This window comes from Mchenga conophoros, linkage group LG13, assembly GCF_057382185.1.
Source record: "Mchenga conophoros isolate Kocher_MC1m ecotype Shallow Benthic linkage group LG13, M_conophoros_male_GT1.1, whole genome shotgun sequence".
In the NCBI taxonomy this organism is placed as follows: Eukaryota; Metazoa; Chordata; class Actinopteri; order Cichliformes; family Cichlidae; genus Mchenga; species Mchenga conophoros.
In genome coordinates, this window is record NC_140538.1 from 21795954 (window position 1) to 21821732 (window position 25779).

General features: G+C 42.6%; 1 protein-coding gene across 2 annotated transcripts in view; it reads right to left on the reverse strand.

Annotated features, from left to right (window-relative positions):
* mcu (mitochondrial calcium uniporter) overlaps window positions 1–25779 on the reverse strand; it is a 68580-nt gene that overhangs the window by 34973 nt on the left and 7828 nt on the right. The window contains exon 2 of one of the 2 annotated variants that reach the window (XM_085297207.1): window positions 2285–2395. In XM_085297207.1, the coding sequence (XP_085153333.1) occupies window positions 2285–2395 (111 nt within the window). Of the gene's footprint in view, window positions 1–2284; window positions 2399–25779 lie in introns of both variants that reach the window. The other variant, XM_085297206.1, reaches the window with a different exon arrangement.

Genomic DNA, 25779 nt, shown 5'->3' on the forward strand with positions numbered 1-25779 from the left:
CAACAGACATAAACTATAACAGACTCATTCAATTTCTTTCAGATTAAGTTTGTTATCTTGTAACGCTCAAAATACCAGACAGCTTAGCTGATTCAAACATAAGCAAGTAAAGTTTAGGACTATTGAACTGTGCTGAAGAAAAGAAAAGAAAAGAAAAGAAAAGAAAAGAAAAGAAAAGAAAAGAAAAAAGAAAAGAAAAGGCCTCCACAGGAGTATTAGACATTTTGAGAACTTAACTTTAAATCTGTGTGGGATCACAATCTGAGATGTGAATCATAATTTTCCCAACGGACTTAACTGAACACATACGGCATATGGTTGCCTGGATACAAATCCTGTCACTTTAACTTAATGACCAAAGTCCCAGCTGATTAAATATCTACATCCTGCATTTGTGTTGTGTGAAGTTGAGATATTTGGACAGTGCTGTTATTTTTCTCTAAAAACGACTCTGAATGACAATAGACCCATTCCTCATTATGACTAAAGAGCTATGCACCAATGCTATTTTACAGACAAAGTATTCAGAATGTTCATTTCCTGATTAGCTGGTAAAGCCGACACAAGTTTTCCTATCAACAGTTAACACCATGATTCCCACACTCTGGTAGAACGTGTGTGATGTGGGGAAATTAAAAGGAACTGCACAGGAAAAACAGGCAAAGCCAAAAACTACAACGGACAATGGACTGAAAGCAAAAACAAGATACCGCTCAAACTTCCAGGTCATGATAGTATATCACAAGCCGAGCACAACTATGATGTTTGAAAGCAGACAGCAATCTTCAAAGGAAATGTGAACAGTTCCCCCCAGTAAATACTGTATAGTATTGTTGCTTGACATCTCAATCCCTCGTCTGCATTGAGCCTCGTGCCATAGATGGACTCCATGTCCACCAACTTGGACATCAGCTGGCAACTTTAGTCCTTGTTCTGTTCTCTGCTCTGAGCAGGAGGGTCACTGAAACACAGAGGCAGCAGAGCAGAACAAGGAAAACTGTCACCAGCTGCAGTCCCAGATGATGGAGTTGAACTGCGCCTGAAGAACAAAAGATTCTCTACAGAGGAGATTGAATCGCATAGAGGACTGCCACAACAACAACCCGAGCAGCCTTCAGGTAGGAAAACATGAGAGGACAGGCAAGTTGGGTAGTAGTGACTGAAGTTTTCAAGTAAAATCTCCATCTGCAGTGAAGCTCTAACCACTGTTTGCAGTATTACCGTGCACACAAACATAACCATCGAGTTTAAGTTTCCGTAGTTGTAGCACGAAACTGGTGAAAAGTTTTTTGATGATTTCACATCAAAGTCAAATGTCACCAACATTGTTTGCCCGTTCTCCTCTTTGATGTGGCACTCCCCATTTGGAAAAGTCTCGGTGCTGTTTATAATCTAAATGCATACTTGTCAGGATAATGATATGCAGGGCGTAATAAGGTTTGATAGGAAAACCGGTTTCGTGCGGCAGCTCACGCTGCTGCTGTCAACAACACTGAATCAGAGGGTAAAAACCACTGTGGGGAGGTTGTTTTGAATGGTGGGCTTCCACTGGTGAAACCATTTGAATATTTTTTTTTTGGTGACCGTTTTTAGAAAACCTGATGTCCAATGATCTAATCAGCCTTCAAAGGATTCTCCCAAAATAAGAGCTTTTTAATGGAGAAGCCTTTGAAAGATGAAGAGGGTTGTTTAGTCTTGACATCAAGGAGACGCAGGTAAAATGAAAGAACTGATAACTCCTAATCCAGAGAGTAACGAGCAGTGAACGACTGAGACTTGATGGGAACAGTAATTATCATGCATGTCGATCTAGACTAAAAAAAAAAAAAAAGGGATGCTGTGCTAAATCAGGTGTTTAGCACAAGATTTTATTCTATCAGCATTTACATGGTCACTAAAAACTAAACTAAGAGCTGATATTAAAGTTTTACTAAAGGAGAGCTAGTAGTTTCTCAAGGTTGGGTGACGCAAGTTACAATGACTGGCAATATTCAGCCAGCCAATATCGATTCAATACCTACAACAATCTGAGGTCTCAGTTGCATAATAATACAACCATTCCCTGACCGACCTTTACAAATGACAAGTGCAATAGGTGATGAATGTGTCAGGAAGTGCTGACAACGCTAAACCCAGCTGCTGTCAAAGGCTGCCCACATCAATGAGCCAGACACAACTAACTATGGATTTCCTCTTGAGGCCAAGTGGCCCAGAAATCAATAAGACAATCTATTGTTTTCATTTCCTTTATAATACAGATGCACATGCACGCGGACACACTAACCTGTGGAGACAGGGCATTGGTAGGCTGGGTGAAGAGTGTGGAGTGGGTTCCTGACCGTAGGCCATGTGCTCTCCTGACAGTCTGATGGGGGAAAGGAGCAGACAGTACGTCCTGCTGAAGAAAAGCCACAAACAGACACAAATGTCAAAATAGGAGACATCATCATCAGAGCGGGGATGATCAAAATCCAACCCCCCACGAAAACATCCACCGTCGTGATCAGTAGTGCATTACTGTGAGCTACAATGAGGTTTTGAAGGAGCAGGTTTTATTTTCTGCTCGTTGAAATGTGGGGGATATTTCCTCTTTGTGGCAAACATTCAAACACACGGTGAAATGAGGCGGTTACGTGTGCAAGAAACATGATGTGAAACTTTGTGTTGCACTTACTGTATGCATATAGACTGCATGTGTGTGAGAAAGTCTCTGCTGCTGTTGCTGACACCTAGAGGTAAACGCGCTTACCAAATCTAAACCAGCATTAGCAGCGAGTTAGTTTTCTACTTCTTAGGTTGTGCACAAGTTGACTATTATTATATTTGAGGAAAAGTGTAAAATACGCTAGATTTGATATTTGGGAATGTGATCTCTGTGCGATGGTTGGGAGGGAAAAGGCAGGTTTTCAGTGCACATATTGGTAAACACAGGCAAGTCAAAAAAGAAGCACAATCTTACTGCTTCTCCAATTAAGAGGGAAAATGCTGGCTGTAGCAAAAACTATACAAATGAAGTCATTTGAATTTTCTGGCAGTTATTTTATGTTTCATGCTTTGCAGGGGTAACTCATCATTAGCAAGTGAGAACATGAGACATTTTAGCAGTTTGCTAGTCTGTAGCATTCAAGTGTGTGTTACACGATGCCAAAATCTTCCCAAAGGGGGACATCCCAGCAGATTTACCCCAAGGTCAGATCATGTAATGCTTTATAAATTGTAAAAAATAAAAATAAAAATAAACCTAGGAGCTACATGTCAGAGTCTACAGGCTTCAGTTAGCATGTTAAATCTTAAAGCTCATGACAGTAAAATTAGAAAAAACAGAACATGTTGCCAAAAGAATGCCTCTTTCCTCTAAAATGAACATGGCGGCACAGCTTATTTTTGCAAAGTTACATCTGAACAAAGGCAAAAGAGGAGATGTTTGGACAACGCACAGCACCATGATGAGTGAAAACGAAACAGCATTTCAACACAAAAGCCTCACACATACTAAGTGTGGTGGACACATGATGATTTGGGCTTGTTTTGCAGTCACAGGACTGCTCAACAGCTCAAAGCTCCTCTATATTCTATAGTGAAAATTGAGGCCATCTGTCTGACAGCTAAAGTATGTTTGAAATAAGGACAATGATCCCCAGCAGATCGAAAACAGAATGACTGAAAGAGAAAAGACTCAAGGTGTTACAATGGCCAGCTGAAACTGGTTGAAATGCTGTGTTGGGACTTCAAGAGAGCTCAATGAATTGAAGCAAAGCTGTAGACAAGAATGGGCCACAACAACGATGTGACTGATAAACATATATAGGAAACGATTACTTCAACTTATTGAGGCAAAAAGTTACCACAAAACTGCAGGAGGAGTGCTGAGAACACGTATTTTCTCTCCACATTACTGTATACACTACACTGTATACACACAAATACATATCTTAGCTTTGTGAGTTACTAAACAGGAGTGTGAGGACGTTTTTGGAAAGCAGAAAATAGCAGCAGAAGTGTGTGTGTGGGCAAGTGTATGAAAGAGTCACAGTAGACTGCAATGACTAAAATACTTTCACCTTCAAAATGCGCACTCCAATATTTTGTGCCTCCCAGCACTAAGGAATGATTAGGTGGAGATAAAATTGTACAAAAAACACTGAGAGTGCACCGACTTTGCCCACAACAAATATTAACTACGCGTTTTTTACCCACAGATGCGGACACGTTACATATTGGCAGCTCCAACCAGCTCTAAGACTTCCACACTAAGCAGTAACAACAGAAAAAGGTCAGGTGTGAAATGCACCCACTGTCACCGTTACGTTTGAAATGTAGAGCCGTTCAAAATAAAACAGGAACCAAAGATGATGTGCTAAACTGTACTGAAAATGAAAAAAAGTGCATGCACATAATAAAAACCAAAATAAAAAACGTCAATGAGTGCTTCTAATGTCTTTACCTTAAACACCTGATCTGTTACAAAGAGCCAAAACTTGCAATTTTTCTGTAACTATATGGGAACCTGGCTCTCACTAAAGCTAACAAAATCCGCCCACTAGCATCTAACAATTGTACACAAACCAAAGTGTGAAAACGACATAATGTTGTTTACCACCTGAGAGTGGCATCAGTATTTTCACATCCCTTAACCTCTTAACGCACTCTTGCTCGGAGCCGCACAAAGTTCGACCATTTCTAAGGATTTTGTAGGACAGGTGACACCTTAAAACACAGCCATCACATTCACACAATAATCACAGCGCATTTTACCCAACCTGTGTGTTTCTGGACAGAGGAAGGAAACACACAGAGTCAGAAGGACAGCATGCCAGCTGCACACAGGGAACACCCGTGTACCTGGCAGTGTGCGCTGACACAACTAACCAATCTGCCAACCAACAGCCCAGTAAATGCAACATTAACTCATCAACACCTTACCCACAGTAATCTACTTCCCTAATACTGCAATACCTAGACACCTCTGTATTGCAGTAATTCTTTAATGACATACGTACAGTTGTGCATCATATATCGTTACACAAGGAAAACTTTAGGAAATTAAATCTGTAGTGTCTCTTCGATGAATACATCCTATGAAAGAAGAACGAAAAAGTCAGCTTGCGCACACTTGCAGAGTATCAGGACTAGTCAAGCTCAAGCATAACGCATCCTTGCCAAGCTGCTATGATAACCAGCACCGATCCCATTTTTTTCCCTCCCCTCCAGCTCTCAGCTTCTACGGCAGTAAACAAGCAGATTTAATTATAGAAAGGGCTGCGGAGGACAGTTAATGAAAGAAACTCTCCACTGTTCATAACCGTGTTTGACACAAGTCTTTTCAACATAAATCGCAACTGAGTATTATTACCACTTAGGAGCCCAATGTCTGCAAGTGGTCACACTTGTAGGAACGACCACTAAAAACATTTAGCAAAGAGCAATATCACAGCTGCAAACACAGTGTCCTCAACATGAAGATAGGAATGGACCTTGGTACCAAGATAGCATGCTGCAGAGGGATTATTGCCTCTTCCTTATCTGTGACAGGTCAGGCACACCACATTAACTCATAGGAGGAGCCTATATTCATGACTCCAGTGCCTATAAAAAGTGTCCATGAACTGCCAAGAGAGTCTCCTCTGGTCTGTTAGTGTGGAGGAGGAAGCGTATTTGTTGAACTGTTGGTGCTGTGATGTGTGATTTTCAATGAAGCAAGTTCTCTGCCAAGCAACCAAACTGACTCACCCTGGCAGCGAATTCAAACTGCAGTAATACAGTTACAGAATAATACGCTTATATTGCTCAATCCCCCGACCTTCTTTTTTTTTGCAAGAATTACACTGTATATTAACACTCAAACAAAATACTAAACAAAATAACAAGTCCAGCCCTCGCCAAAAATCAGCTGCGGGAAACAAAGTGCAGGCTATTGCTTGAACAATTAACTCCCTTCTATTTGTTTGGGGCCAGATGACTCATTAACCCACCAAGGTTTCAGACGTGCTGCACATAAATCAATATAAAAGAGGACACAAATCCAAAAAAAAACAATGATAGCCCCAATGTAAGGCCAAAACCACACCATATTAATTTCCACAGACAGATATTACTGCAACTGAAACTATGACAAATGTTTCTTCTCATTAATGCGGCACGATATATGAGGCGTTTCTCAATGAGGTTGCTGTGACCTCTCTGCACTACCCGGCCTGCCACCCACAGAAAGGGAAGGGGTGGGTCGAGGGGGGGGGGTCCATCTATTTCTGTTGATTAGATTGCCACTGAGGACGACAGCTGCTCTCTCTAGATACTACCTACGACAAACCGAGGAGGCACGCACACTCAAAACACATCACTTTGTCTCCTGACACAAACGTCCCCAAGCTGGTTAAATCCCAACACTTTTACTCGTAGATAAAACACAACAAGCTACAAACAAGTGAGAGGAAAGGCCTATTTTCTGCTTACAAGGCAGCAATTTCACTGTGACAAAAAAAAAAACAGAAAAAAAGGAAGTGCATCTTGTTACCCAGCGAGCAGAAAAGCAGATTTTCAACCATTCACTCCAAACTACAATGAGGCGTATGTAGCTCTGACTTGCTTATGCTGTGAAACGATACTAAACACTATATTTTGTCTCAATTAGGGTGAGAGCTGTTGCATTAAAATATCCAATATATCAATGGAGAAATGATGTCTTCCCTAATAATGAAAAACAAGGTAAGTACTTATAGATTTTATGGATCTCCTTTTTTTAAAAACAAAAACAAAACACAGCAGTATTGCCCAGCAGTAGCACGAGACTAGCATAAGACGCTGCTAAAAACGGATAGATGTATTTAGAGTTCAAACCATAGGCTCAGTGCTCTTTTTTGGGGAGCGATTTTAGATATAAAATAGCATCTCTGCACCACATCATATGTGACACATTCGAGACTTGCTTCACACATTTTGTCCCAGCGTGAAACTCAGCGGCTGCTGCGTATTGATTTACTGATTGATTTATGGCACGGTGTGTTATGAGCTTGGAGCTGCTGAGGGACCAATCTGCACTGATCACAGATGTGCACATCAAACCTAAACTCTGGCGAGCAGCTCAGCTCTCCGTTTCTGCAGGTAACTTCAGTCACAACAGTCGAAACTGGAGTTATTATTAGCTTTGCATGTTGTCAGTCTCCCATGCTATGACACCGAGTGCTGCCTGATCTGCAGCAACTCCCACCGGAGTCTTTACATGAATTCTGATCCAGGGCGAGACTCCAGAAATCTGTCACCTCTGCGCATTCCCCCATGCATGAACTGAGGTGATTCCCAGCAACTCCAGTTCTATAATTACTGGGATCGGCTCATCAGCAAGCATCCAGAAGGCTTGCGTGTCTCACAGTTCAGAGTAGCTAACCATTAAGATACCACAGATGCTCAGTTAAGTGAGCCTCATTGTAAGACTGTGCAGGTGAAATAAGTGTGTGGGTATGTACTGTAGGGGCAAAAAAGAGAACGTGTATGCACATCCAAGCACAAATAGCTTTTAGACTGAAAACCATCGCAATATGCTGCAAAATATGTCTGCACAGTCATTGGCTCCAACCCAACAATTTCATTCCTCAAACATTTTTTGCAAAGGCAACACTTTGATTGTGTTCTTCAAAGGACGCATCAGACGTTGTGCTTTCAAAACAGGCATAGAAAAAATGATTCAGACTCGTACCTGATACTTTACAAAACAACCAACTGATCTAATAGTCTATTTAAAAAAATCACTTCCTTACATACAACCTGCAAATTACCCATTTAGTACTCAGTGACATGTCACGTATAGCTTTTAATAAACAATGGCCCTTCCCCATGGCTTTAACAAACAGGACAATTACAGTAACAACAACACAAGCAGACTTGTGTCCTAACAAAATGTGCCCAAAGGATGCTCAAAGACTCTTTGGGGATAACTTGTGTATACTATTTATTCCTAGTGAGCTATAATATCCTCCAGTCCTCATTTGCACACAGCTATTTAATATAGTAAACTGGGTACATAAAGAGACTGACATGCAGAGTCTGTTGTCTCTCTGCATTCGTTTGCAATTCTGCTGTCAGCGTGCAATCCACATGTGCACCTTTTTAATGACTCTGCACTACAATATTTTGTACAATTTAAAGGAATCAATCTGATCTGTCCCATCTCTCCTCGTTTCCTTGCCTTCCTCTCCTGCGTGGTTCAGTGAGCCTCTCTAGTTCTCCAGCACCAGCGAGAGAAAGCCAGCCAGCCTTAGGGAGGATGGAGGGCGGTGGTGGGTTGCGCTGGCTACAAGCAATAACTGGGCACCGAAAGGAAAGATGAAGTGAGCGAGATAGGAGACGAGAGGAGGAGGCTTAAATGAAATTTCCAACACATTAAGCACACCCTGTAACCCAGTACTTGCACATGCAGGGTAAAGTGAGGTAGGGGCTGCTGAGCGACCGCTGGATGGTGAAAGTAGTTTATAGCTAAGAATTGATTGAGTTACAGGGGTTCCCTGGATGATCTGTAATGATACACAGCAACAGGAAGATGCTGAAGGATAGACGGTCACTGTATCCAGGAAAGAAGAGAGGATACTAATGACTCAAGAAATCCCATCACAGACATGGGAACATTTAGGAGTGGGTGATGTAGCCGGGGGTTTAAGTTAAAGTGAGATTTGGCGGTTGGGGGAGCCCTAAGATTGGGTGCAGCGTTATAGCATAAAGAAAATAATAACCTAGAAATAATTCCCATAATTATTTTTATGAGGATACAATCAGCTGGCCTGTGTTGCCTGTATTCACTGCTCTTTTTGGGTTCAGCACAGCGAATTCAACATGATGTAAGCAGATATTTCACAAATTTTATAACCAGCTTTCCTAGACACCGTGAAGCTAGTATAAAGGCGGAATTCAGTGACTGAATTGAATCGACATCAATATAAACTGATGTAACTTAACGCTGGCCATGAACACCGTGCCTGATGTGTACAAGTCCAAACTGTGCTGCAAACCACTAACGTCTACTAAACTGCTTAGTAAGCCAACAATTTTTTTCATGCAAAATTTGACTAAAACAAAATTAGTAGGCTTCAATTTATTTTGCAAGACTTTACACAAAAACATAACATACATACATAAACATAGTTTTAAAATAAGGACTAATCACATCCAAACTATTTTAATTTGTCCATCTGTACTTAATTAAAGACAACACAGCATGACTAACCCAGTATTAAAATACCAGCTGACCTCTTAATGAAGTTAAAGCAAACTGACAAACAATAGCTCCTTTGAGTTTTTAATACTCGACTTGTCTTTATCATTCTCTCTGACACTAAGCTTATTGTGATTTATTTGCGTCCTTTTGCACACTATGAAGTGTGAGCCATGGGTTTCAAAGGTAAACACTTTCCATTTTCTTTGGGATGTTTCCATTTAAGCGGCTGAAGAAGTCTGTGCGTTCCAGATAACATTCATTTGCCAAAGCTCTGATGTGGAAAAGCCATTTCTAAACAAGGTATCTGGCAACAAGTCATTGTCATCTGTCCATCCTTGCTTTGTGTTAAATAACAACAGAAGAAGGAAGCCGCCGTCCAGTGAGCGTCACCCTAAACACTTGCTTAGTTTCTATGTGGTGTGAAAGTTTGAACAGCACAGTTGATGCAGTCAACAATGTGTTTGTCAGTGATATAAGATCATTCCACTGGGTAATAGCAGGTACACTCAGAGTGAATCTGACTAGGCCTGTGGTCTCAAGGGCAGGTAGACTTTTTTGTGTAGATGAACGTGTGTGTGTGTGCGCGCACGTGTGGTTGGACAAAGAAATTACCAGAAGCACGCCGCAAGGTTGTTCTAAAGTAATATGAACCAAACAGACAAGGAGAAGGCTCCAAGGTCAGTGTCTGGCCTAACTGACAAATGCGGACGCTCACCTGCAAATGTATGGGATGCAAACATGCACTACCCCCCCTCTGTCATTTAATATCACACAGTTTGTGTGGGATTTACACATCTGGTTCATGAAGGCAGTGTGTGCAAGAGAGCGAGGCTGACAGCTCAGCTTCTCCAGCTGCAGCAGAGATGAATGGGTGGGCCTCAAAACTGCCTTCATTCATAATGGAATACGGCAACAAAGCAGCTTCAGCCCCAGGTGTCTCGGGAACTATAAGAGCAAACTAAAGAACGGAGCGCAGGAGAGCCTGTGAGACAGAATATCCAACACAAAATATATTCCTGATTTATCGCCCCAGGTGTTACCTAAATAAAGCTTAGAAGGGCAGAGAACGCAACACCTTAACGTTGGTCTTGTTGGAGAGCTGGAACGGCCCGGAAATGTCAGGACATACGCTGCTGACTTTATCACACTGTTAAAGCCCTTACTAGTCATTCTAGCTTTTAAAAAGGAGGTCTTTAAGCTTTAAAGACAAATGATTTGAAGATGACACAGGAAGGATTTAGAAATAGGGTGCAGCCAATGGATAGTGGGAAACCACACATGGAAATAGACTGTAATGTTTGTATTATGTCATACAAGATACATGCACATCCTTCTACTTATGATCATGAAGCTTATGATCAGCAGAGAGTAGCAATGTGGGCGTGAGGGGGAGGAAGCACATGCCCCAGCGAGAGTGAGACGGGTCGAACAAGCATCAGAGAGGAGAGGGAAGATTCTGTGTGTGTTTCTGCTCTGCATGTCTTTTAATGTGTGGTTGTGTGCGTCTGAGTAATCACAACAAAAGAACTCATTCTTAGCATCAGTGAAATCCACAAATAGCAAGAACCTACTGGCACTGAATAGCTGCGGCAAATTATAACATCAGTACAAAGGAGGCCACATTTTACAGTTTCTTGAAATCCATCAATCAACACCAACACTTACTGTTTGCACAAGAAGTTACAAAGCAAAATTTAGCTTACAAGGAGTAAAATATGGCTTACATTCGAAGGCGGGTTCACAGAGTACTGCAGAAAGTAGCTGCTTACCAGAGCTGATGTAGTAAAGGAACACAGGCTAACTGCACACTGTGGCTTTGCAGGTTAATTCTCTCAAATAACCTTTGAACTTCTGCCTGTACCACCACTTATTTCAGCCTCCCAAAGAAGAGTCTGGGGAACGGCAGCACAACACTGCAGCTGAAGCAGCTCAGGCGTGACTCCAAGTTGAGCCTGTGCTGTAACTCTAGTCAGTCATATGAATCACATATTTAAGGGCTTGTCATTTGTTTAACCTGAGGCTTACATAAGACAGGTTTGGTTGGTTCCTCGTGGGACAAATTTATACTTACACAGGATGACTAGAGTCTGAAAAAAAATTGTTCAGCAAATTTTCCCCATTTCACATATCGTGCCTAGTTATGCACACCTACAGTAAATTCAGAATGAATAACCTTGTAATGACTGGTTTTATATCTACTATGAAATTCAAAATGCTATGTTTAAGGCCACATAGATATTTTTCAATCACATGGTTAAAATGGCATTAGAAACTGTGTAAATCCTTTACATCTGCAGGACCACCCACACCACTTGATTGAAGGACCTTCCCTTCGCGCTACACACTTCAACTCATTAAACCAGAATTAAATGTGGAATTATGAGCTTGTATATCATTTGCACTGCAGCCATTACTGTACATTAACAGCGCACTGCAATATTTTGGCCCTGGTGAGCGATTCACACTGTAATAAATAGCTGTGAAAATACTTTCTGTACAAGGACATACTCCTCTTTGTGAATACAAGGCTGGTGCATTTGATGAAAAACAAATAGTAACACACATTACATTTCTACAGTATAAGACTATTTTTTTTCTTCATCATAATGTAAATGTATGAGTTGAAATCATTAATTTAGAAGATTTGTGATTGTTTAGTTCAGTTAATTTGTGTTTAGATTTTGACTTTTGTGCACAAGTTCTGAACATTTAAAAAGATTTAAATGGCTCACAGTGACTGATACTCCAAAGGGAATTAATCAGAACTGGCCAATGTTCACTTTCAGGATAGCTATTAAAATGTTTAATGTCATGGCATTCCCAAAGATTTTTTTTTTTACAAAGCAATAAATATCTTGTTATGTTCAAGAACAAGAATAAACTGAATCCAGGGTACACAGGCTAGTACAAGCAACTATATTTCACTGCTTATGGAAATTATAGGAAGAAAATTATTTTAACATCATAAATGCTGTCGGCTGAGAATACAGTATTATATTGGAAAGTTATTGTACAGAACAGACCATAGTTTTGGGTTGTTGTTTTTTTTAAAGAAACTGTTGTAACAGGTGCACTGTAAAATAGAAATTTAGTGCTGCCAATACCTACAGGGACATTTCCTGCAGTGGGTATTAGATATCATTCATGCCAATTCAATGCTTTGTGCTGCTCCTTGACATCAAATATTTGCCATCAGCAAATTACTGCCAAGCATTTATTTTGAAAGAGATAATATAAGGGTTTTTCCTATGGCATTTCATCAAACTAGATTCAGCTTTGCATGTTTCAGCACCTGGAGTCATGATTGATATAAATAAAAAGATACAGGGATATTTTTTTATAAAAAGGTTAAGGGTCAGCTGAGCCTAAAACCACAGCTTTTATCGTGCCCTTTTGTATTTAATACTATAAGCATATAATAAGCATATAAGCCATTATTCTAATCAATGAATTCCAGTCTGTTTGAAGTACTTCTGAGTAGAGCAGGGCGATATGGCCAAAAATATGTATCACGATATATATTTGAAAATTTGCGATAACGATATAACCGACGATATAATTGATGCGAGACAAAATACAACTCCACAACATTACTAGCGCAAAAAGACAACCTTCCATTTATATTCACTTAAACAATGTATGTCCAAATTCCTTTGGAAAAATAAACCCCCACGTATAAGCTTAAAAACACTACAAAAGACCAAGGATAAAGGAGGACTAGAACTGCCTAACTTTCAGCACTACTTCTTAGCCAACAGGCTTCAGTTTATCTCAGGATGGCTAAAACACACCCTCTTAGTTGAACCTTGGCTAGATGTAGAACAAGCACTCTGCAATAATCTAGAGATCTCAGACCTACCATTTATCAGCTCAAACATCCAACGACATGAATGCTTTAAAAGCATCAACATCAGCTCTTCTCTGACAGCATGGTGGGAGTTTCTAAAATTGACAGCGTCTTCATTAATCCCATGCAAACGTACACCTATCTGGAACAACCCTAACATATTACAAAACAATAATATGATAAACTTTTCAGATTGGAGTGATAAAGGAATCAAATATTTAGAACATATACTAGAAGGAACAGAATTTATTTCATTTGACGGACTAGTTACACAATATGGGATCAACAAGAAAAGATTTTTAGAATATCAACAAATTAAATCCATAGTAAAAAAGAAATTTAAACCGGGTCAAGTTGAACTACAAACACCACCAAGTGTGGTTCAATTTCTTACTCTTAAACCCCCCAAATTACTATCCAAAATATACAGAATGCTTTCTAAAACAGATGAATCAATATCACTTCCTATTGCAAAATGGGAAGCGGATTTATCAGTTAACTTAGACCTAAACTTCTGGTCTCAGATTTGCTTAAAAACCTTTCATCTAATTAGAAATCCCAGTCTTCAATTAATTCAATACAAAATATTACATAGAGTACACTATACAGGTCATCGGATGTTCAAGATGGGCTTTACGTCTACCAACAACTGCTCACACTGCCAAACCAATTCACCGGACAATTATATCCACGCTCTTTGGTTCTGTCCACCAGTTCAGAAGTTTTGGCGCGAGATATGTGAAGACTTATCGAAGTGTCTGAAATGTAACATTCCAACTTCCCCCTTAGTGTGTTTGTTGGGCAGCTTAGATAATGTCACTTCAGAAAAGAATATCGCCCATATGGTTTTCACTGCCCTATGCATAGCCAAGAAAACAGTCCTCATGAACTGGAAAAATAAAAATAATCTTAATTCTAACCAATATAGAAATTATCTATTAGATTACATTAGTCTTGATACAGCCTCTGCCACCACATCAGATCAATTGCTCTGGGCTCCTTTGATCAGCTCCATCACCTAGTGGGGGTGGGGGATCATAGTTTGGTCCCGCCTTCACTGTTGTGATTGGTGTGGGGGTAGGGACAGGCTTAGGGCGTCGGGGGGTTCCCCGGAGGCATCTTCCTTGGGGGGCTCAACCCGGGGTAGCGGTCATGTCCGGTTAGGGGCTCTGTTGGCTCTCCGGTGACTGTTTCCTCGCGGCTGCGTGCAGCGGGGCTAGGGGAGGGTCTGTGCTGACGGACGTGGGTTACTGACCTGGTAGCCTGGCTGGCCCTGGGTGGGTCCGGGATGGGCGTGAGGTTCTGGGGGCGCTCCGTCTCTGGGCTGGGACCCGGACCGGGCCTCGGGGGCTTGGGTCCTGGTTGGTGTGTTGCCGGGGTTGTGGGCGGGTGGGTGCATGGGGGCCCAGCCCTGGAGCAGGGTGCCGCCGGTGCGTCGAGCCACCTGGGGGGCTCTTCAACTGGTGGGGGAGATTGTCACATCTTGCAGGAGCTTTCCTCTCCTCAGGAGCTCCCTCTGCAGGAGGGGGAGATACAGGAGAGGTGGAGGAAGATCTCAGCCTGGGTGTTTATTGTCTTATGTAGTCTGGAAGATGAGTGGATGGTGGGGTGGGTGCAGTTTTCTCTGTGGTGGGGTTGGGTGGACTGTCCCGGGCTCTGTGGGGCCGGGCGGCGCTGCTGCACTGGGCCCGGTCTGGATGGGCCTGGGCCCCCTTTCCCTGGCGGGTCGCGGAGTATGGGGGTGCCTACTGGGGTCAGCGGGGGAGCTGGCCCCAGGGAGAGGTCACTTGCCCCTCCCTTCCTTCCCTCCCCATCTCCAGCTGCCTCCCTCTTCCCGCTCCACCACAACCACCCACACATGCAGGGCCTTGGAGTAGGGGTATGTCACTAGGGTGCAGAGGAGGCTACCCCCCCCCTCTGTCCCCTTCTGGCTGCCTCTGCCTCAATTTTATCCCACAACTTAGACATTCACATTACTCACACTCTCATTACACATACATATAGGATCTTGGGGGTGGGCACGATACACGGAGTCCAAAGTACCATCAGGGTGTACACCCCACCCCTGGCATCGTTGCCCACCTCTCAATTTTAAATACACGTAGACATTGAGGGCTAGCAGGAGGGACCATGCGCTTACCTGCTGCTCTCTGGCAGGTAGCTCCATGCCCTCCTGGGTTTTAAATGCACCTTAGAACACACATGCATCAACATTACAATGAGCGGGTGGAGGGAGGTTTGGAGTCTTCTCTCACCCCCGTTCTCTGCGACCTGCTGGAGCAGGGGGGCTAGGAGGAGGAGTTGGCCGTCCGACTGCGGTCTGGAGTGTGGAGCCTTCCTGCTGCTGCGGAGTCGGGGCGGTCTGCCTCCCCCCACCGCAGGGAAAAGGGAAACACCACCTGGGTCTGGGTGCAGTTCCCCCCTCCAGGGGCGGGGGCACCTAGACCCGGTTTGTAGAGTACGCTTGGGGAGTGTGATCGTGTGTACAACGTCTCTTTATGTCTGTCTCCACGTTGGTTGAGTGTGGAGTAAGTGCATATGAGAGCATGAGGGTGGGAATGGATGTTTGTATCTGTGTGTGCCTGTATGTCTGTGTCTATATGTCAGGTTGGGTGTCAGGCGCCACCTCTCTGGGGACATCTCAGGCCCTCCAAGGTTTGGAGGCCTATCTCCCCCTACCACCACTTCCCCTGCCAGTGGCGGACCCCCTCAGACATCGGTGCGTTGGTGGTTCTTTGTGTCCGGGGATGGGCGTCCAGGTACACACCGGCTCACTCCTTGGCGGCCGCTTATCGGGGCCTGGAGCCTGGGGCTCGCTCGGGCCACTTCGGAGGTGGGGTGCCCCCGGCCTCTCGGCCTGGGGCTCGGTCACTCAGGCGCAGCTGGCTGCCGGCGGAGCTCACGGGCGCGTCACTGCAACTCCCCCTGGCTTCTGCTCCGCGGCTGCTGAGTGAGCCCTCATCTGGGACTCTCCTCAGCTCTTTCCGGGACAGTGGCGCAGCTGCCCCTCTGTTGGTCTTCCTTGGTCTCTTGTGTTCTGGGGGCCTCTGGATGTCTGGAGTTTTGATCTCCTCCACACCTGCTTCAAGCCCTGGAGGACGGGGCTGTGGCCCCCCCACACCCTCTAGCAGATTATTACATGAAGGAACCTTTTAAAAAAAACAAAAAACAAGCGCGTCCATGCTCACAGGTGTACACACGGGTGATCACACCCACAAACTACACCCTTTTTGGCTCCTACCTCAAAGCACACTGTGTTCTGTTGATCTTATGTGCTGCACAATAATGTTTAACATTTAGTATTTACTGTCATATTCCCATATATCATTGTGATGTTGTTTATTCTATTACTCTTGTTCTCTTCTGCTTGCTTTCTTTTTTCTTTCTCAGCAGGTGATCCAGGTGATTGATATATGCATTTTTTTTTTCTCTGCCCGTTCTGTTGGTTTTTGTCTTTTGCCCTTCTCCCCCGTCCCTCTTCTCAGCTGTTTCTCTTTCCCTCTTTCTTTCTCCCCTTCTTTCCCCCAGTCAAGTCTGTCCCGTATTCAGTAAGTGAAAATAAAATAAACAATAAAAGGTGAATCAAATGGACCATTACGGCAAGGCTGGGATGGTCAGTTTGGTAAAGTAAATCCGTTGGGCATCTTTCTTTGCCTTTAGACAACAATTCTGAGTGCAAAAGAGCCAAACGGGACAGGCCAAAAAAAAAAAAAAAAAATATTCACTTAAACAAGAAGCTGGTTTTTATGTACATTAAAGCTTTATAAAAATGTAACAGTACAAATGCAAATTGCTTGCTGAAAGTTTAACCAAAAGGCATTTCCACTAGAAATGGGCTGACATGTCCTGAGCATAACCATGTATAATATCCACTGAAGTTAAAAAGAGGTGCTTTGCAACATTAAACTGCAGTGTGCAGTACGCATTTTTCGGACCATAAGGTGCACGGGATTATAAGGCACATTAAGCGAAACAAAGCAGTCAGATAAATCAAACTTTATTAAACTCATTCTTCTTGCTTCCTCCACTTCTGTACCATTGATTCCTTAATGTTGAATTCTCTGGCAGCTGCTCTATTCCCATGTTGTTGCAGTATATTAATGACTAACCTCGTATTGTGGATGGATTATCTCAGTTGTTCTCCTGACTGAAGTTTGGTCCGTTTACAGCATCCTGCCATGCGATTGCATTTGTCTCTAACCATGAAGAACCTTCACGTTAACTTTTATAAGTGGAAAAGTGTTAGTGTTCGTCCTCCAGCTTCACTGTTTATGTTATGCTAACATAGCTGTGTCGCTAGCGATCACGTAGCACATCATTATATACCAGCTAGCCCAACTTCAGTAACCCTACAAACGTCACTGCTGTTTAGTTTCCTGTCTTCATTTATGTTGCAAGTGATAGCAGAGGTGTACGTTTGATTTTTTTCAGAAATCTCTCAGTCAGAACATGCAATATCATGCTTAGGTAACTAGCGAAACTAGCGAGCTAACTTCCGCTAGCTTCCTGCTAACTTCTAACTCCGTTAAATGTAATAACTTTTGTTTTCATGGATGCCTGGAAGTTAAACTTTATAGTTACACCTCGTAAAGCAGCAATGCTGATCGTTTTATTAAAGATGAAAGAATTGAGACAGTTTTTAACTCTCAGTGATGCTGCAGTGTTCGTTTGGCCTGAAGATACGGAGTTTAGGACCCAGATTACTCCCAGATTTAAGAGCATCTTAGTCCGACAAATACGACAATAACAACGGCCGCTTGCATGTTCTGCAAAAAAATGTGCTTTGTTGTGTATCTGACGGACAAACACCAAACCAGTTCCACATCACGGAAGTTGCACCATTTTTACAAACCAATTCTGGTTCATCTGTTTCACTCAACAATCGGCCATGTGCGTATGAAAACAAAGGCACTGCGCATGCGCGTTTTACTCCCATTCTATCGCGATATTTCATTTTCCTATCGTTGCCTAACATTATACCGGTATTACCGTGAACGGTATAATATGGCCCAGCCCTACTTCTGAGGAAGCACACTGCTGAAGCTGACCGACTCTGACACGCTCACTGGCTTAGATACACAAAAAGCATTTTGGTGTGCAACAACATGTCAGCTAAATAAGACAGGAGTCATGAACCAAAAAAAACCCAAAGAAATTGTGACTCAAAAGATTTGATTTTTTCTTCTTTTTTTCCTCTGTAGCTTTTTTTATTTAAAAAAGTGTTAAAAAGGAAAAATGAAAATGAAAAGAGCCAAGTAATCGAGTTGTACAGATGGCTTTTCATTTTGAGTACATGTCTTCACTGACAGTGTTGCACTGCATCTTGCTGGATGAGATATCAAAAATAGAGAAGCTATTATTCACAGGTAGGAGGGAACAGAAGACTGTGACGTGGATAACCTTCAATCCTCTGTTAGAAAAAGGACATTATCATGGTGCAAAGGGTTACCGAGGCAACAGCAGCACCAGGATTTTCAAACATCTCCAGGAAACGGTATATACCCTTCTCACACACAAAATCAGTGTGTGTGTTTTTTTTAAAAGATTAAAATCTCTTGTAATCCCATATCCATCGTAAAATAGCAGTATCTGCAGGCGGCTCAATACACTGTAACATTAGAAACACTGCCCGCGGCTGAAAACAAAAGAGAAAAAAAAAAAAAGTGAAACTGCTTGTGTTAAATATCGAAAAAAAAGAGACACATATAACTCTCACTCTCACTTCTTTGTTTCCTTCTTCTTTCTTCTCCCTCCAATCCCTCTTCCTTACATGCAGTTCATGTCCAGGTTGGGATTTCCCCAGGGTTCCCCTTAGGACCCAGGTCGGTAAAGGCTCTGACAGTGTGAGATGAAAGCTCTGCTGGAGGTACATACTGATCCACTACGATGCCAATCTCAGCTTTTCTGCCTCCTTTTTTTATAGCTATTTTCCTTGGAAAAACAACTAGGCTGATACCAGGAAATCGTCTGGTTGCACAATAAGCGTTTGGTCTTGTTGGTAAGCAGTGCCTATGTAGAGGAATAAATGAAGATTTAACCTGTCTTTGATGGGCAATTGCCGTCTTATTGCTTATAATAGGAACATCTGAGGGCTCTTCAGCAGATGGGCTGCAAAGCAGGAAAACACCAGAGAAGACACAGAGGGCAGTGTATGAGCTGAGTTTTTTTCCATACTAGGAAGTGCCCCACCCACACTTAGATCAATGCCCCAGAGACAACAGCTACACTCAATGGCTGAACAAGGAAACAGTTGCAGAGAAAAAAAGATTGGGATAATTCAATGTAGCTGCCACATGCTGGACATGTGGCCACATTTAAATACCTTAACAACAAGATCATGGAGCATGTGATCAAGGAGCACATTCATGTTCCTTATACAGGCACTTTGTGAGTCCTGAGATTCCAGCGCTTTCCGGCGCTGCTCTCAGAGTCTGGTCTATGAAAATACGATTTTTATCTGTGTTTGTCTTCCCACACATTTTGCATGCAGGGAAAAAAAAAGAAGCAAAGCAGTATTTGCTTTGCACGCCGTTTGTGGATGTGTCTGTGGTAGCCGAGTCATAGTGTTGCAGACTTTGCAATGTCCACATGTCGTTTCCAAATTAAAATGGGGATAGTGCTTCAGCTGAGTAACGAGCTTGTGTAAAACAGGCTTCCTTTTTCTGCTGTAACTGTACCGGCAACAATACATACTTTAACCTTACATCATCTACAATCCCTTCATAAAGAGCCTCTAATCACAAAGTGCAATGAAAACTGTCTCCATGGAAATACATTTTCCAACAAAGTCTCCTGGCCGCCATCTCCTCAATACTATTTATAGAATGACCACTAGCTAGCCGACAAAAGATGAGTAACAGTGTAGTGAGAATGGAAATGTCTCGTATCTCCACTTCTCTATGCTGCTTGTTTTTTTTTCCCCCCTCACAGCCTCATTTCAAAACAAAGTCTTTAAACGAGCGTTCACACAAACAGCTGACTAACACTCTCCAGCCTCACAAGAGGAAAGCAGGTTTTATGTGAGTGAAGTTGGAAGACGCTCGCTTCTGTGTTCAGAACTGATGCGAGGCAGGCAGGATGTGCACACATGCACGACGGCAGACAGCAGAGTGCAGACAGAAGGCAGCGAGGGTCATCGCTAACCTCCTCTGACAGAAGGTCACGGGACTCACAGTCTGCTGCTTTTTGACCTCCGTGTGTGGAATAACGATGAAAACGCCATGAATGTTTTTTTAAGGTCAGCAGCTTCTACCACAATGTACATATATATGTGTGTGTGTGTGAGAGTGTGTGTGTGTGTGTGTGTGTGAGAGTGTGTGTGTGTGTGTGTGTGTGGGGGGGGGGGGTTGCACAGTTACATGTGTATAAATTAATAAACATTCCCTTCCATGCCTGTCACAGAACAAAGTGCTGGACTAGCATTGCATTGCTGTAGCAGACACAATGCACAGCCTGATCCCATCATCTGAGCATCTCACGGGCCTCTGCATCTCTGCCTTTAACAGCCACAGCCTGAACACACTCTCACAGCTCGAGGGAAAGGTCTTCTTGAATCGTGCAGCTATTGCTAATTAGCATTAGCCCGCATGAACATCACACATATTATTATCACAGCGCAGCTGCGCTATAAAGAAGACACGTTCCTGCAAACAGCATTGCATTAACTTAATGACTGAAAACAACAATTACGGATGTCGGTTTTCATTGGCAAACACAGTTACTCAGCGACAGCTAACAAGACTTGTTGAGTTGCAATTCTTTTATTCCACTGATCCAAGGTGCTGATCTACTATTAAATGCTCCGTCTTGAACTGACGGCCTGATACTGCTGTCAAGAGTCAAAAGGTAAAGCGCTCTTTTGATCCAAAGAACTAAAGCATTTCTAAAAATCAGCCTTGCAGTCAAAGGCATCATCAACAAAGGATTATAGCAGCAGAGCTATTTACATAAGCAATTCACTCAGTGCCCTGCTTCCCAGAGGTGCCTTTGAGAAGAGAGAAGATTGTATCTCTCACACGTCGTCTCCTCTAAGTCCTCTCTGACATTTCCCATAGAAGAAGAGGACAGAACACAGTTTTCTAAAGGATTGGCGAGTAGGCCGTGATGCACTGGCCAATGAATCTGAATCAGGTGACAATATACATGCAAGGCATCTGCCAACTAAGAGTAATTTTTGAATGTATTGATTCATTATGGTCATTGTTTCAAGCTAATGGCCAGGACTGCTTTATAGTGCTTTTAAATTTACAAAGTTTTGTATAGTTTATGCACACATTAAATGAAAAATTCTAGACAGGGCAATAAGAATGTGTAATATAACATTATATATTATTAGAGCTTCTGCTGGAAATGTTGTTAACCCCAGCGACTTCAACCAGCAGGCGATTTGGGGGGGGGGGGGGGGGGGGGGGGGTGTTAATGCTGCATTCAATTAATGTTTCAGCCGCTATAACACTAAGTGTGCGGCACAGACAGCATAATGGAGCTGTATTGGTTTAGGTGCATCTCTGCACGCACAGTAGGGGTTTAGTTCTTTCTGTACCAGCTAGAAAGCACAAAATCACTGTTAACACTGTTCTCATGTGTTAAATATTGATCTAGCAGGAACATAGACAGCGGCTAAACAGGTGAAGTATTAAATTACAACATTTGCCTGGTTCTGTATTCCTGTTATATGCTTTTTATGTTTCTATCTAAAAGGTTTCCATCTCAAAAAAATTACCTAGTGTTTTTCAGCCCAGTGGGATATCAACTTGAGCCACCCGGGCCATCGAGCTTGTAAATCATTGCATAATACAAAGTTTTCGACAAAGAACAATCTCGTGTTACCGGCACACAGATCTGGTTTCCAGTCGTGCTCTTGCATTCACCTGAAAATAAATACTTGAAATGCAGATATTGACAGTGTGTCATCCATATTACTACAAACACTATTGCTGAGCTTATAATACGCCAATCCCTCAAAAGAGACGTTCATCCAGCGAAAAGGAGACTAGATGGATTAATCTGAACGGGATGTGGTCAGCAGTGAGGGTACAAGAATAAATCAAAAACACTCAACAGTGTTTAATGCACAGTTTATCAACAGCAGCAATACATTAACACTTCTCTGACTCATATATAGTGTGATATTATAATTTGGCCATATCTCACAGGCCCCGTGACGCTTGGCACAATATCATCATAATGAGATTATCAGGTCAAAACCTCATGATCACGCAGAAGTATAGAGCACCATTACAGTGACCCTGTTGGTTTGAACGAGCCTCTAAAACCCCACCCATAGTGTACCACATAACCCCTCCGTGCTTTGTCTCATGTCCAATACCTCAGTTCAGCTCTCTGGATCAGTTATGTTTAATCCACACGCGTCTCCAGTCATTGACCCACTAGTGCTGATATAGGAGTTAATTAAAAGAGACAAGGCTCAAAGCTCAGACTCCCGATTCATTTAAAACAAGCAATTGAGAATTCAGAGGAGAGGGGCTTCTATCGGCAGGAAAACTGTTAGAATTAGGGCTTGTGAAGCCATGCACGGACACAAAAAGTAACACAAAAATAAAATAAAATATGAGCTTAGGTTACTAAGCTGCCCTTGCTGTGTCCTGGTGAAGATATATTTGTCTCTATCTGTTCCAGCCTATTATAAATATAACAATGGGACTTGAGGGCTTGGAGTCCATTGTTGGACAGAGGTGTGCATCTTTGTTTGTCTTCTCCATGGTGAAACCCCCATGTGTGCGCTTGTGTCTACCATGGCACCGGTACAATATGGGTAATCACAGTGCAAACAAACTGGGCGCCAGGCCGAACAGAGTGTCTTGTTTTATGGGGCTCATTGACTCCCCGGATGTGCTCAGACTCTGATCAATCTCAGCTGAAGCTCACATCTTGACTTCTAGTGGTGTAATGGGGATGTCATAAGCATCCTTCACAAAACACAGGCGGCTGATTTCAGACAGAGAGCGGGCTGGTGGTGCAAAAGCAAACGGGGCCAGAACTGAAGTTTGCGAGTCAGCCCTTTGGAGCTCTGGGGGATCAAGTGCTAAATTGTTGAATAATTAAATCAGATTTGGCAATTTAATGCATAATAACATAAAGCAAGCTAATTTTTCATTTGCTGCAGACTTCTTTCCTGCTCGTGCCTCGCAGAAACAGATCATTATGAACGTTATGGCACCCCACAGTTCTGCTCTCACACTCTACACATCCTTTTTCCTTCTTCTCATTCCCGTCACGTGGTCACGCATGCAGATGGCGATAAAGTTGCCATCATGGTATTTATTCCAGCAACTATCTAGCGAGTGCTACAAAAGAAGAGCAAGCACAAATGAAGCTCAAGAAACACACAAGCTGAGGACACGAGAGGAAGATGAGATTATTCTGAAAAGTAAGGATTTCCGCAGCCTCCAAATCTATTGGAGTCCACAGTACAATTGATTTAATATGAGATAAGGATTGATTTATTATATAATAAAATAATACAACATTCTTGGTCGTCTTTATTTGTTTGTTTAAAATCATGTGAATCTTGAAGTGTGCTTTTAAAGCACTCCTCTAAAAATAGTTGTATTTGTGTAAACAAATAGACTTTTTACATAATCTTCCCTGCTAGAATATTCTTGAGGACGACGCACATCAAATCTGAGCGCTTCTTTAATTTGCTTTTGGCCCAAAGCATGAAGTATCAGTACATGAGCGGAAGTCTACAAAACTCTGTTCTGACAGCTGTGGCTAATGCATGGCGACCGTGAGGGTAAAAGGAGCAAATAGAGGCAATGCTGAAAAGAAACAACAACCAGCAGACATCACGCCACACTGAGCCACCATGAGGAGACAATTTCTCTTAGGTCGACACGCGCTACCACTACCCGCAATGACCTCGACACAAGGATGATGTCACAGTGGCCCTCGTATCCTGTTTAGCCATGACTGGTGAAGGCCTCGCTTCACTAGTAACACAGCACGAGCAGGTTTTGTCATACAGATAAACTCTGAAACACATGCAAATTTCCCCCCAGCAGTTCTAGGTCCTGTGCCTCTCAGAGATCAGCTGGCTTTATCAGAGGAGACATTGGCTCACACGCTAAAAATCACCGGGACAAAAGACGTGCAGCCAGCTCGAAAATGTCAAGCTCTCGTGCCATTAACCCCGAGCATCGATCCAGCAGGAACAAAAGGACTGCTTATGAGCTTGTGCGAGTGTGCCGTTGTGTGTGCCGTTGTGAGGGGCCCGAGTAATTAAGAGTGCTATTAGCCTTGTTTAAGTTTGTCGGGATTCCGCTTGGAAAGTGAATCCACTGAGTCATTTGTACGCCTTAGTTGGCTTTCAAGGGCTGCCTCCAAAATCTGCAACACATGTTTTATTCTATTTTGGTTAAACTATAACTTAAAGGAGCACAACTGTGCAGTGAATGGCCAGTAATGTACTACCTATTCCTCCAAGAGACTCTAATATATACATAAATAATTTACAAAGTTACTATGCTTTGTCAGGCATGTAAAATGTGCTACTTTACCAATGCATGAAAGAGTCCGTGTGGAAGTGTGCATCTAAAGCTATGCAAAATAAATTCTGAAAAGGTACCCTGGAAGTCACAAAAGTGCTTCCAAGCAACAATATTTTTTGTTTTATTTATACATCTACTAGTTTCCTGGAAACTGGATAATGATCTTCTGAGTAAAACTCCAATTTCGAAGCAAAGACGGTTCCAGAGTTAGACACATGCAGGAATCTTTCCAATTCTGCTGTCAAAGTAATGGGAAAGTTGTAAAGGGAAGCAGCTAGTTTCTGTTCTGTGAAATAAAGGTGAGCCTGAGGCCAAGGGAATCCTCACATCATAGATTCCCAACGTTCCTCTGAACCACTTTCCAAACATTACTCCATCAGCAAAGCGGGGCTCATTCGCACATGCTTCCATTTGTAATTAAGAACTGCCTCACAGTTGACCGATATCCCAGTTTCTTCTTTCCTGCTGCCTGTCGAGCAGTCGCGATTCTCCTCACACCACCCTGGTTATTTTCTGCGTTTCACTGAAAAACGGTAATTTCTAAACCTGTCATTTATAAACTCTAGAAAGTAATACTGGGCAGGCTCAGCTCAGGGAATCCAACAATGACTGGACTGATATGAGAAATTCAAGATACAGGAAGCTTTGAGACGTTTATACTCCATGGTCATATGCAAACAAAAGTAGGGCTGGGCCATATTATACCGTTCACGGTAATACCGGTATAATGTTAGGCAACGATAGGAAAATGAAATATCGCGATAGAATGGGAGTAAAACGCGCATGCGCAGTGCCTTTGTTTTCATACGCACATGGCCGATTGTTGAGTGAAACAGATGAACCAGAATTGGTTTGTAAAAATGGTGCAACTTCAGTGATGTGGAACTGGTTTGGTGTTTGTCCGTCAGATACACAACAAAGCACATTTTTTTGCAGAACATGCAAGCGGCCGTTGTTATTGTCATATTTGTCGGACTAAGATGCTCTTAAATCTGGGAGTAATCTGGGTCCTAAACTCCGTATGCTTCAGGTCAAACAACACTGCAGCATCACTTAGAGTTAAAAACTGTCTAAATTCTTTCATCTTTAATAAAACGATCAGCATTGCTGCTTTACCAGGTGTAACTATAAAGTTTAACTTCCAGGCATCCATGAAAACAAAAGTTATTACATTTAACGGAGTTAGAAGTTAGCAGGAAGCTAGCGGAAGTTAGCTC